Source organism: Neopelma chrysocephalum, unplaced genomic scaffold, assembly GCF_003984885.1.
Source record: "Neopelma chrysocephalum unplaced genomic scaffold, ASM398488v2 Primary Assembly neopelma1_96918, whole genome shotgun sequence".
Classification (NCBI taxonomy): Eukaryota; Metazoa; Chordata; class Aves; order Passeriformes; family Pipridae; genus Neopelma; species Neopelma chrysocephalum.
The window spans coordinates 1,936-14,887 of record NW_020925561.1 but is presented as its reverse complement, the minus strand read 5'-3'; the positions used below and the strand labels follow the sequence as shown (position 1 = coordinate 14,887).

At 58.6% G+C, this 12,952-nt stretch overlaps 2 protein-coding genes across 2 annotated transcripts; one reads left to right on the top strand and one right to left on the bottom strand.

The window, feature by feature from the left end:
- Window positions 1-552: 552 nt before the first annotated feature.
- P3H1 (prolyl 3-hydroxylase 1) lies at window positions 553-8,273 on the bottom strand. Its single transcript, XM_027670568.1, has 15 exons — window positions 7,765-8,273; window positions 7,233-7,385; window positions 6,892-7,081; window positions 6,330-6,461; window positions 4,366-4,505; window positions 3,565-3,654; window positions 3,401-3,453; window positions 2,929-3,050; window positions 2,651-2,778; window positions 2,486-2,581; window positions 2,224-2,374; window positions 1,630-1,747; window positions 1,359-1,434; window positions 1,073-1,213; window positions 553-993 (listed from the first exon to the last, which is right to left on the bottom strand). Exons 1-15 carry the CDS (start codon window positions 8,257-8,259, stop codon window positions 880-882), a joined length of 2,199 nt encoding a protein of 732 aa, XP_027526369.1. The 5' UTR covers window positions 8,260-8,273; the 3' UTR covers window positions 553-879.
- A 210-nt stretch (window positions 8,274-8,483) lies between these two features.
- Window positions 8,484-12,643, top strand: CUNH1orf50 (chromosome unknown C1orf50 homolog). The gene is made up of 4 exons (XM_027670569.1): window positions 8,484-8,651; window positions 9,545-9,631; window positions 10,573-10,704; window positions 11,355-12,643. Exons 1-4 carry the CDS (start codon window positions 8,511-8,513, stop codon window positions 11,544-11,546), a joined length of 552 nt encoding a protein of 183 aa, XP_027526370.1. The 5' UTR covers window positions 8,484-8,510; the 3' UTR covers window positions 11,547-12,643.
- Window positions 12,644-12,952: the final 309 nt, after the last annotated feature.

Here is a 12,952-nt window from a genome sequence, read left to right as displayed (position 1 = left end):
ATGGTTAACCGCCCTGGCCTCATCAGCAGTCTGCTCACGCGCCCAGGCAGCCAGGGTCAGCCCTGGGATGGTGGGCACCCTCCAGTGGGACCATCTGTTCATCCTGGAGAAACCTACCCCAGACCCCCCTCGCCCACCCTGATGCTGAACGGGCCCTGCCCTACGCCCTCTCCCACTGGGATGGGGGTGCTGGGTGCTGGTGCAGCGGGGCAGGATTTATTTGCCCACATTCCCGGGATGGTTATGGTAATGGCCAGACACCCGCGGGAACAATTCGATGCCCTGTCCGGGGGTGCCAGAGTGCTCAATGTCCTTCTTGTTCAAGGACGGTTCCCTCCTCCTTGGAATGGTGGGTCTGTGCCCACGCTGCAGGAGTGGGGTCCAGGGGATGCTCAGCTGGGGGCTGCACTGCCCCTGCTGCCCCTGGGGCACCTTGTCCCCCCCCAAAAAACACCTTTGTGGGGTTGCAGGGCTAAAACACCCTTCAGTAAATGTTTGCCAGGAGGAAAGGCTGCACCCCAACACTGATGGCAGCCTCCAGCCAGCGACAGCTTAGAAAAAAAATAGCTTTATTCACCCATTTTCTGCAGAAGGCACTTAAATAGCCGCAGGTTCAGGAAAGGCACACAACTGCACCTGTGGCACTGGGGCCTCACCCCTAACACAGCACCCCTCCCTTGTCCCCAAGTCACCCCTCCGAGCCTCTATCACATCCCAGGTCAGCTCCACGGGGGGATGCTGGATGGTGCAGGGGCAGTGCAGGGCATTCCCCAATGCCCCATCCCACGTGGGTTAGGGGCAGAGGGGGGTCCCATATGTCACCCTGATGACTGAGCAGCCCGAAGCTGCAATGCTGGTGTCACTGGTCCCCGTGGGACATCACAGCTCGTCCTTCCCCACCACAACGGCAGCGGGTGGTTCCTGCTCCGGCTCCAAATCTCCCTCTTCCATGCCAAAAAGCATCTTCACCAGGTCATCTGCCTGCACACGCTCCTGTGGGCAGACCCACAGGGGGGTAAGCATGGCCAGTGTCCCGCTCAAAACCCCCCTGTGCTGCTGGGAGGGAGCTCACCCGCTCACTGTGCCGAGGGTCCAGGGTGAACCAGAGGGCGATGGCGCAGCGCTGGCCCTTGGTCACGGCCTTCACCCCGTGGGGGTTCTCTGAGCCAGAGGAGAAGCCCACGGCACGGCCACACTGTGGTTGGACCTCTGCCTGCCAAGGGTGGGAGACCCTGATCACGAGCAAGTCAGTCCCCCTCAACCCCAGTTCACCTTTTGCAGTGGCCCAGGGGACGTTCCCAGGGGACAGGGCCAGCAGGAAGGAGCTGCACGTGGATCCTCGGAGCTGAGCTACTCACGGTCTGCGTCTTGGCATCCAGCTCGGTGAAGTAGAAAGCTCCTCCTTCAAAGTCTCCATTGAGATAAAGGATGGCACTAAGAAGGGAGCAGGGGACAAGTGGAGGTAACTAACAACACAGCTCCAGCAAGCAGGTGAGCCCAGAGCTCCCCCAACACCCACAGCAAGAGCCTGAGGCAGGAGAGCCCAGGTTTGGTGTCCTCCCACCTGGCTCCTCCCAGCCCAGGTGCCACCAAGCTGTGGTACCTTCAGCTGACAGCCACCACCAGTACCTGTAATCCCGGAATGTGTAGGCTGGGGGTTCCTTCACGCACACCAGAGCCTCTGCGTTGAGGATGCAGTTGTCCACGTGCACCTCGTGGCTGTTGTCACTCCGACCTTCTTGCTTCTCTAGGATGGAACGAGACCTGGGATATCAGGACCCTTCTGTCTGTGCAAGAACAGGGTCCATCCCCAAGCATCCCAGGCTTGGAGGTGACAAGAAAGTTGTGTGCAGCCTAAAGCACTTAACTTGCTGGAGTGTGGACCATGTGAGGCCATTCGGGTGGCACAAGCCTCTCCTGGCTTGTCCCATGGCATTCCCATGGCCCTCCAGGCACAGCCTCTCCCAGCACCCATCCCAAATGCCTCTGAGTGCTGAAATCCTGTATGGCATGAAGCCACCTGCCCCACTGGAGGCAACCAAGAGAGCTGCTGCTTGTCTTCCTGAACTGGGCTTAAGGGACGAGCTTCCCACACCCTCCCAGGTAGAGGAGAAAGTTAAGGAGCAGCAAGGAGGTCTCCAAGGAAAGGTCCAAGACCAGACCAATTCCAGCTGTTGGAGGGGACCCGACAGGACCAGACTCGCCCCTCTGGGCCGTGCTCACCGTCGATGGCTGTGCGGCACACGAGGTGGGAATAGGAGAAGTGGAGCGGGACCTCCAGGCGGAAGTAGGACTCCATCATGCGCCGCACCTTCTCTGTCACGTTGTAGTACAGGTGGGCACTGCGCAGGGGCACCTTGCCCTCCTGGCCCAGCTACGGGGGGACAGGCAGCACAGGGGCTCAGCCCCAGGTGGGCACAGGGCCTTGCCCCCAAACTCCCGCCTCTTGTCCCCACAGCCCGTTTCTCCCCGCGTCTGCCCCGACCTTGAGGGCCTTGAGGACGGTCACGCCGTAGAAGGTCTCGCTGGGGGTGTGAGGAGAGGTCTTGCCCCGATAGCCGTCCCCAGCTGAGGCAGCTGCCTGCAAAACCCGAGGGGTGTTACCGGTCTGAGCTGCAACCCCTGCCCGCCCCCCCGTCCCCACACTCACGTTGGTGAGTCTCTGCAGTTCCCGACACTCCTCGGCAGAAAGGACTCCATCCACCACCACACGCTGGGAGCCGTTCAGGGCCTTGGAGTTCATGGTGACACTGGCTCCTTCGTACCCCAAGGGGCCACCTGGGGCACAAAAGGGATTGGGGGACGTGGGGATGTGCACCACCAACCCTGGGGGAAGCTGTGGTCCTGCAGCTCCTGCTGCCACCCACATATGGAGGGACTGGCAGTAGGGGTCACAGAGGTCCCCATCCCACCTCCCCTGCTCTGCACCTTCTCGGATGAACTTGCTCATGTCGGCAGACTCCTTGGCCTTCTCCTCCACCAGCGTCTCGATCTCCTTCATGAGGTTGCCAATCTCCTCCGAGATGCGTGCTGCCGTCTCCCGCTCTGCCCTGGGCACGTGGTAGCCATCAGCCCCACCATCCCCCTGTCCCCACCACGTCAGGAATGAGAGGCACCAACAAAAGGGCAGGACAAGTTGTCTCAGGGGCTGGTGACAAAGCCCAAGACTGAAGAGAGTCACTCCAATGCGTCCCTCACCCTGTGGTGCTCGGGGTGCCCATCATCCCATGGGCTGATGGGGAGCAAAGTTCTGCCCTCCAGTGGCCTTTTCCATCCCCAACATCAACACCTTCCCTGGCAGCAGCTCTGTGCTGTGGCCTTTGGCCCAAACCCCCCAGAGGAAGAGGGGTATGTCCTGTTGGACCCCCTTTGAGTGGGCTCAGCCGGGGACAGTACTCACTTCTGCTTCTCTCGCAGCCTTTTCGGTATCACCTCTTCAGGTGTCCACGTGTCCTGCAGCCAGAAGAACAGCATCAGGAGCTGGACAAGGATCTGGCCAGGACACAGACCCCCTCGTCCACATTCCATCTGGACACCGTGTCCCCCTGGTCTCAGACCACCCACCGGGTCCACGAAAGGGATGCCGAAGACATCGTAGCTGAAGAAGAGCAGCTCCTTCTCCATCAGGCTCTGCTGGCGGTACAGCTGGATCTCCTGTGGCAAGGGGGCACAGGGAAGGGGTGAGGTACAGCACCAGGGCTCTGAAGGACCCTGAGTACAGGCAGGAAGGTGAAGGTTTACACCATTCCTGTGGTCCTTGCTCCAGACCTATAGCCCTGGTTTCCTGTTCCCTCTGGCAGCTGGGAAGGAAGTGGCTTTCCCCATCCTGCCTGAATTTCCCTGTCCTGTGTGGATGATTCCCGGGGAGAGGACAGTTCAGCAGAGGCACACACATGTCCCTCCTGCAGGAAGCTCTTTAGCAGCAGATCCCCTTCCCTACTCCAGCTGGTGTAGGGCAGAGACCTCCATTCCTGCCTACCACATCCCAGGCAGGAACTGGTCATCCAGATCCAGCTATTTTGAAGCCAAATCCTCTCCTTTTTAAGCAATTTCACTTCAGTTGTGGAAGAGTGCAGCAGAGGTGCGCTCAGACCCTCCTAAAAGGTCTGTCCACCTGCCTCTCCCAGCCCTCTCCCTGAGGAGTGGGTCCATGTGTGCCAATCATCCAGCTTCACCTGGCCAAAGATATTTTGCCAGTGATGATTTTCAGTCTCTCAGCTATTTTCCAGCTTGCTGAACCCTAAAACCATCCATTCCTGTCCACCTTGGGTGGCTGGACCACAGAAGACCCCAAAACTTCTGCAAAGGTCCCCAAGGAGGAGAGAAGATGTCTCCAAGGAGAAGATGTCTCAGGTGATTGCTCACCTCTCGGGGTTGGATGGGTCTCGCCAGGTTTTCCCCCAGGACAGCGGTGTAATAGGCCAAATTCTGGTTCATCACCTCATCATGTGGGAAGAAGAGCAAATAGGTTTTGGCGCATTCGATGGCTTTTTCGTAATTCCCATCTGCAAAGAGAAAGTGGGGCTGTTTAACAGCATGTCCAAGGGCACTGGAGGCAGAGCAAACATGGATATGGAGGAGAGATGAGAGGCAAAATCCTTGTTGTCCTGCAAAGAGTCTCACAAGCAGGGCAGATCCCCTGGAGCAAGGATAACTGCTGCCACAAAGGCAAAATTCAGAATCCAAGGTGCTCTCCTGCCTCCAGAAACCAGGGTCACAGGTTGAGTAGTTTTCTTGCTTGGAAAAATTCCTGAAGGCCCATTTCCAGGCAGTCAGACCCAACCACTTCCTTGCTAACCTGCAATTTCCAGCCACTGAAGCACCCTGCCCCACTTTTGTGCAGCCTTTCACAGAATCACACAGTCACAATCTGGGGAAGGAAAGGAAGGGACCACACTGGGTCATCTGGTCCAACCTCCCTGCTTAAGCATCCTGGCACAGGATTGCATCCAGATGGTTCTGGAATATCTCCAGTGAGGGAGACCCCACACCCTCTCTGGGCAATCTGTCCCAGTGCGTGGTCACCTGCACAGTGAAGTTTTTCCTCATATCCAGGTGAAACTTCCTGTGCATCAGTTCCTGCCCGCTGCCTCTTGTCCTACTGCTCAGCACCACCGAGCAGAGCCTGGTCCATCCTCTGACACCCACCCTGCAGATACTGACAGACATGGATGAAGTCCCCTCTCAGCTGTCTCTTCTCGAGGATTTCCATCTTCTCGGATGCCATATTTTTTTTCCCCTCCCTTTGAAGAAATTTGCACAGAAACAGTTTAATTTTTCGAAGGGGGTGAATTAAAAAGTGAAATAAAATCAGATGTATTTGCCTGGGTTATAACTCCTCTGGCAGGGAAGCACACTGCTGTGGTTTGAAGCAAGAGGTAGACAGCAGGCAGGAGGGAAAAAAATACTTCTCCAGGCTGTTATTTCACTTGGAAAGCAAAACTGCCCAGGAATAAAGCGATGTGGAGGGTGACTGATCCAAATGTCCTGCAGAACATTTCAGGCAGGAGGAACGTGCCTGTGTGAACCTCACAAAGTACAGCAAGGTCTGGTGGAAGCTTCTCCACCAGTATGAGTGAAGACAGGGGCATGGGTGGGATTAGAGCAGCCTGTGAAGGACTTGGAGATACTGGTGGATGAAAAATTGGACAGGACGCGGCCATGGTAGCCCAGAAACCCCTCAAGTCCTGGGCTGCATTGTGGGCAGCAGGTGAGAGGGGGATTCTGCCCCTCTGCTCTTCTCTGATGAGACCTCCACTGCAGTGCTGCCTCCAGCTCTGGGGTCCCCAGCACAAGAAGGGTGTGAATGGACCCCTTTGAGTGGGTCCAGAGGAGGCCACAAAAATGGTGAGAGAACGAGCACATCTAGGAAGAAAGGCTGAAAAAATTTAGGTTGTTGAACCTGGAGATGGGAAGGCTCCTGGGAGATCTTATGGCTTTCCCATATCTAGAGGGGCTACAAGAGGTATGAGGACAACTTTTTACCAAGGCTTTTAGTGACAGGACAAGGAGCAACCGTCTTAAACTGAAGGAGGGCAGGGTTAGGTTGGCCATAAGGAGGAAATTTTTTATGATGAGGCTGGTGAGGCACTGGCACAGGCTGCATAGACAAGCTGTGGCTGCCCCACCCCTGGAAGTGTTTCAAGGCAGGCTGGATGGGGCAGTGAGAGACCCCGGAGTGACCAATGCCAAGATGTCGCTGCATCTTGGGCTGGACTGACGAGACGATCTTTGAAGGTCCCTTCCCAACCCAACCACTCTGTGGATCCATGATTTCAGCCTGTCCAGAGCTGGGTGCCCAGCCCTGACAGCCCACAGAAGCTGCTTACTGTTGTAGTAGGCAAACTGCAGGTAGTTGAAGTGTGAGGGCAGGAAATCCTCCAGAGGCTTCTCCCGGCCAGGCTGCGAGGCCAGCTCTGTGACACAGCCCTGCTTGCAGCTTAGCACCTGCATGGAGTGATCTGGTGGAGAAAAAAAACCCCATGTCACTGCTCATGGTCACCCACAGGCTGGTGGGCAGGACCCTGAGGGGTCTCCAACCTTCTGCTCGCACTGGGGCTGTTTGCCAGATTTTTGGTGGTTGGTTGTCCACCTCTAAGTGATGGGGGGGTGCTGTGCTGCTCTCTGGCCTCCCATCCTGGTGACCCTCTGCTGGTCCCTCTCCTGTTTTTCCATATTCCTCTGGAATTTGGAGGATTCCTGAGCATCACCCCGAGTGCTGAGTGCAGGCAAACACCTCCTGCCACTTACTGGCTGCACTCCTCCTAGTAAAACCTAGGATGGGCTTTGCCCTCTTCAGGGACCCACCATCCCCCAGGTCTTTGGGAACCAACCACCCGCCGAGAACTGTCCCCAAATCTTGTGACAGGACACAGCAGGCAGAGGTCCCACCTGTGATGGCCTGGAAAAGGTCTGCATTGTACTCCAGGTAGTTGTAGCCCTCGTAGTCGTAGGGTCCCTCGCAGAGCGCGCGGCACTCGGCGTCTGCCACGAAATACTCGTCCAGGGCCTTCTCCAGGTGCAGGATGGCGGCAGCCGGCTGCTCCTCCGAGTAAAACCGGACCCCCAGCCGAAACTCACTCTGCAGAGGGATGAGAAAAGATGAGGGGGGCTCAGCATGGGGGTTCCATCCCCGTGATGGATCACCTGGGCTACCTCGTCCCCGTGGGGAGGGACCTCGCAGCACCACAGTCACCGCACAGGGACTTTGGAAGGGGAGGGGGGTGTCTCACCAGGTGGGGTTTGGCCTCCAGGTCGGTGAAGTCCTCCTCGCGGACCCCCACCATAGCTTGGTAGTACTCCAGGTTCTGCCTCATCTCCTGGTGCTCGGGATTGGCCACGAAGAAGGTGTGAGCGGCCGCTGCCGCCTGCGCCGGCCGGTTCATCTGGGTGGGACGAGGGGGGTGAGACAGCGCAGATCCCACGCGGAGAGAAGGGGACCCCCGGCCCCTGGGACATCCCGGAGCATCCCGGGGCATCCCGGGGCATCCCGGCGGCCGGGGTAGGGGGCGGTGACGGGGGCGGCCCCGGCGAGCTCCGACGTGGCACTGAGGGGGGCAGGGCACGGCCATCCCGCCGGGGCACACACCGAACTCATCTCCGGCGTCCCGGCACCGCGATCGTCCCCGGCCGGTTCTCCCGATCCCATCCCTCCATCCCCCCCGCCCGGCTCCGGCATCCTCCGCGTATCCCGCCCGTCCCGCATCCCGCCGCACCGGGAACTCCTCCCTTCCTTCCCTCCCTCCCTCCCTGCCGGTCCCGCACCTTGAAATAGGCGACCTGCAGGTAGTTGTAGGGGCTGCGCCGGCCGAACTCGCGCTCCAGCTCCTCGCTCAGGAGGTATCGGGAGGGCGCGGCGGGCCCGCAGCCCCGCAGGCAGGCTGCGCGGCGGAGAAGCCCCCGGAAGAACCGCAGGTCCCGGAGAACCGGGTCGGGCTGGGGCTCGGTGCCCTCCTCCTCGTCCTCCGGCGGCCCCGCCGTGGCGTTGGCGCAGCGCAGGCGGCACCGCGCCAGGCGGGAGCGCAGGGCGGCCCGCGCCCGCAGCGCCCGCTCCATCTGCAGCACCACGGCCGGCCAGTCCCCCCGCGCGTACGCCTCGGCGCCGGCGGCGAACAGGGCGTCCGGCGGCTGGGCCGGCAGCGGCGGGTCGGCCGGGACAGGGAGCGGGAGCGGCTCCGGTGGCGTGGCGGCTCCCGCCAGCAGCGCCAGCGGCAGCAGCAGCAGCAGCTCCATGACCGGCGGCGGCGGCGGCAGCGCCATGTCTGAGCCCTGGGCGAGTCGCCGCACCGCAGCGGTACAAGCCACGCCCCTCCACCACGCCCCTCCGTGGCCATAACCCAATCAGCGGCCGCAGCCCTCCGCCTCGGCCCCGCCTCCTCTGCCACACCACGCCCCCTCCGCGCACACCGCCCAATCAGAGGCCTCAGCGCCTCAGCCGCGGTCCCGCCCCCTCGCCGCGCGCGGTGACGCCACAGCGGGAAGCGGGCGGAAGTGGCCGGGCGCGGTCGGCGATGGCGGAGGGCGGCGCGGAGCCCGGGCATGGCGGCGCCGGCCCCGGGCTGGCCCTGGCCCTGGTGGAGGGCAGCGCCGGCCGCGCCGCCCGCGTCGGGGACCCCGACGACCTGATGGCCCTGGCGCGGCAGGTGCAGCAGGTGAGGGCCGGGCCCCGGCGCCGGGGCGGCGGGGGCATGGCTCTGGGCCCGGTGTCCCCGGTGCCTCCCGGCCGTTCTCCGGGGCCTTCTCATCCGGCGGCGGCTTTGGTGCCTCCCAGCACTGTTCTCTGGTGACCCCGGCGGCCTCTTGATGCCTCCTACCATCTCCCACTGTCCCCTCCCAGTGTGTCCCAGTGCCCCCCAGTGCCTTCCCGAGTTCCCACGCTGTTGGTGTCTGCAGTACCTCCCATTGCACCTCGCCGCTTCCCACTGTGCCCTGCTGCCCCCCGGTGACTCACAGAGCATCACACCGAAGTCCCATCCCAGAGTACCCTGCTGTCTCCCAGTATGTCCCAGTAGCCAGTTCACCCCACTGTGTCCAGGTGCCTCCAGCCGCTACTCTCCCAGTCCATCCCAGCACCCCTGCTATGTCTCATTCCCACTTCAGTGGCTCCCAGTCCATCTCAGTGCCTCTGAGTCTACCCCAGTTTTTCCTGATATGTCCTACTGCCCCTCCCAGTGTCTCCCAGCACACCCCAGTGTCCCCCCCCGAATGTTCTACTTTCCCTCCGGTGCCTCCTAGTACATCTTACTGCCTTCCAGTGATGTCCAGTTTGTCCTCCAGAGCTTCTAAGCCCGCCTAAATGCTTCCTTGTAAATCTTACTGCCTCTTTGCTGTGCATCCCACTGCCTCCCAGTCCAACCCATTGCCTCCCAGTCTGTCCCTACCGCTCCCTCCCACTGCTCCCAGCCTGTCCAGGCAGCTCCCAGTGCCTCCCAGCTCCACGGGTGTCACTCCAGTGCCCCGGGGGTGCTGTGACAGCTGACACCTTGAGCGTGGGAAGGCTGCGGCTCCTCCCATCCTGACCAGCACTCGCTCCTCCCTGTCTCAGGCCGATGACTTCGTGCGGGCGAACGCCTGCAGCAAACTGGCCGTGATCGCCGAGCAGATCCGGTACCTGCAGGAGCAGGCGCGGAAGGTGAGCGAGGATGGGCAGGAGGCTCGTTGATGAGCACCTGCCCTCTCTGCCGGGCGTTCGGGGGGAGCTGTGGCCCTGGGTGTGAGTCGGGGCCAGGAGCCCAGCGGAGGAGGTTCAGTGGGAAGATGAGGGTTTATTGTCAGGTGTCAATGGGGATGGTTTTGGGGGCTTTCCCTGAGTCCTGGGCACATCAGGAAGGACTTCGGATAAAGTGGGGGCACAAGGGCGGGTGGTCCAAAGCAGCTCATGTGTCAGGGAGGACAGAGAGATGATTCTGGATTTAGGAAGGATGACTCCTGCATGTGCTGTGCTCCCAGGAGGACCCGTAGGGGTGGCAATGTGGCCCTGGTTGGATCTGAGCCCCCTGAGAGAGAAGAGCTTTCCCTGACGGTGGGCTTGGCTTTCCCCTTTGTCTCAGCTCATTTGGTCCTGGCAGCACCCAGCAGGGCTCAGCTGTGCTCATCAATACACCCTTCACCCTCAGGGGTGAAATCTGGAGTCAGAATGGGAAAGGATCTGCCAGTCAGTGCAACTGGCCTGCGGCCATGGAGGCACTTACGTCATGTAACATTAACTGATGGAGCTGGGGAGATGAATTCCCCTTTGTTCCCTGCCCCTTTCCCTGGGGACAGCAGCAGGAAGCCCCCAGCAGCTGTGTGTGTGGGGTCAGGCACAGGGGTGAACCTGGGGAGAGGTGCAGAGATCCTTGATCCTTGGAGGTATCTCCACCTCCGAGGAGAGGTGCTCTGAGGTCCAGCTGACAGGGAAGCATGGAGAAAACTTAATCTCTTTGGGAAGCATCTCCTTGCTGGGGGCAAATGAAAGCAGACATGCAGATCAAGGCCTTGTGAGCCATGTGTCAAGTGATGTGTCTTGGGCTCTGGCAATAGCACATTGTCATTTTATTTCAAGCGTAGAAATATTAAATTTGTGTTTTCCAGGTCTTGGATGAAGCTAACAGAGATGCTGATCTGAACCACGTGGCCTGCAACCTTGTGAAGAAGCCAGGAAACATTTACTACATGTACAGGCGGGAGAGTGGGCAGCGATACTTCTCCATCCTGTCTCCTAAGGTGAGTGGTTACAGTCCCTGAGGGAGCAGGGAGGGGAAAAAAAAAGTCATGTTTGTGGTGTTTGGGAAGATGTGGACCTCAGAAAAAAGCACCAGCTCGATGGGGGCATTTGTTGGCTGCTGCTCAGTTGGCCTTTGCCCTTGGTCTGGGTTAGTCTGCTGGGGCCAGAGGCATCTTATGGAGTTTTCTGGCTCTTGGTAGAGGATGGCAAGAAGCTCTTTGGTGTATGGACCTGAATTCTGCCTTTTGGTCCCTGCAGTTCTTCCTCTGAGCCTTTTGTGGCCGGCGTGGCTGCCTGACAGGGTGATATCTTCAGGTGCTTCAGCCCAGGGACTGAGTTTGCCTGCAGCTTGAGGAGTGGTCTTGGAGGTCTCCTCCTTCCAGGCCACCCATTTTCTTACATGCAGGGTGAAAGCTTCAGGGCAAACCTCTGGGCAGGTCAGGGAGGTCCTGTGCCCCCAAGCCTCCCTGCATCAGCAGTGCTGGGGGCTCGACCTGATCTTGGACTCAGGATAGCTGAGCCTATTTTTAGGTTAAGAAATGGGATGGTCACGTAGCTGGGAGTGCATCAAAGCTTGGGGGCTAAGGGACAGCACAGCCCAGCTGCAAGAGAAACTGAGCACTGATGAAGTCTCTCCTTTCCCCGCCAGGAATGGGGAACCACTCCCCACGAATTTCTCGGTGCCTATAAGCTCCAGCACGACATGTCCTGGACTCCATTTGAGGACATTGAGAGACGAGATGCAGAAATAGCCATCCTGGAGAAGCTGCTGAGCCGGCAGGCAGCACTGCCCCCCTGCACAGAGCCCAACTTCCAGGGCCTGACCAAGTCACAGGAGTGACCACACAGGACCCCCTGAGCAGAGTCCCTGTGTGAGGGGACACGGGGGCTTGGGTGCTGCCAAAGGCAGGGCAAGGAAAGAGCCCAAGAAACAAAAATCCTGATTGCTCTGTGCTTTAAGGACACTAATTATGTATTCAATCCTACTGGATTTTCTGGTAATTGAGTAATTTATTTTGTTGACCTGTGCCTGGCTGTACTGAGAGGCAGGTGGTACATGTGAGTTCCAGAGGGCTTGGAACGTCCTACCTGCCTGGCTCTGGTGTACCTCACTGTGGCAGGTAATGATTTCAGGGCTGGATTTTGCCCCTTGTTAAAATGCACATGTTTAGGGAACTGTGTGGCCCAGGAAGAGGCATCAAAACCCCATGCAAAGGGTCTGCTGTGAGGAGAATCTGCTGGTCTCTGTCCCAGCTGGTCTGAACCCCTGAGCTGGGAACACAGGTGACCTGGAGCTCTGTTTTCTGGGAAGAGTGCCCTCAAAAGTGCCATTCAGGCCTCAGGTGCTCTTCAAACAATGGGTGTTTCACAGTCCTTGTGCATTCCCCTTGGATTTGAGTGCATGAGCTGCCAGGTGGAGACAGGGCACTGGATGCCTCTGTGCCATAGCAGTGGGGAAGGTAAAATAAACCAATCTTGATCTCAGATGTACCTTTGAGACAGGCCCTGTGCTCCTCCTGTGTGGGAAATATCCCTTTGGCTTTATCAGGGAGACTTGGTGGCACGTGGAGCTGATAGGACATGTCCAGCCTCTTGTCCTTGTGCCCACACCTTGGGAGATGCTTGAGGCTGCTGGCAGTGACACTTCCCTAAGGGAAGAGCTGTTCCCTGTGGGATCACACAGAAGTGGGGAGGTTTGAGGCAGCTCCCTGGCAGCCCAGGATTTTTTTTTCCCCCAGGTTTTTTTCTCCCAGCTCTGCCCAGTGCAGTAGCTCACCCACATGCCAGCATGGCTGAGCCTTTGGTTGACAGAAACCTGCTCCTCAGAGTCAATTTTTCCCAGTGCCCTTCCTCACTTGAAGCACAAGCCAGATTAACAGCAATTATTCTATTATTATTATTATTATTCCAAGGTATAATTAATTCCTCATCAAGTCACAAGTGTCTTAATTTGATGTTTTTTTTTTTCTCTGCTCATTCCGTCGCCCTGGGTCTGATTTTACCCCACGTTATTAAATCTTAACTTGGAAGGGAGAAAGTTAATTACTGCACAAGCTTTCTGTGGTGCTAATTACAGCAACACCAGATGTGTGTTGATTTAATGCTCCTCTGGGAAGTGGGGCTTCCTGCCCCAGTTTTATCTGTTTCCATCATTAGTATCTGTACCATGACACGTGCAAAGAGGTCGGGGTGGTTGTGGGACCTCCATAGCCTTAGGTGGGATTTCACCTCCAGCAGACACTCCAC

Excerpts from the sequence above, each read along its gene's own strand:
- P3H1 (XM_027670568.1), bottom strand. The coding sequence starts at position 8,259 with ATGGCGCTGCCGCCGCCGCCGCCGGTCATGGAGCTGCTGCTGCTGCTG. Across the intron at positions 7,386-7,764 it reads TGCAGGTCGCCTATTTCAAG|ATGAACCGGCCGGCGCAGGC; the intron begins GTGCGGGACCGG and ends CGTCCCACCCAG. Across the intron at positions 1,214-1,358 it reads TGGATGCCAAGACGCAGACC|GCAGAGGTCCAACCACAGTG; the intron begins GTGAGTAGCTCA and ends CACCCTTGGCAG.
- CUNH1orf50 (XM_027670569.1), top strand. The coding sequence starts at position 8,511 with ATGGCGGAGGGCGGCGCGGAGCCCGGGCATGGCGGCGCCGGCCCCGGG. Across the intron at positions 9,632-10,572 it reads TGCAGGAGCAGGCGCGGAAG|GTCTTGGATGAAGCTAACAG; the intron begins GTGAGCGAGGAT and ends TGTGTTTTCCAG. Across the intron at positions 10,705-11,354 it reads TCTCCATCCTGTCTCCTAAG|GAATGGGGAACCACTCCCCA; the intron begins GTGAGTGGTTAC and ends TTTCCCCGCCAG.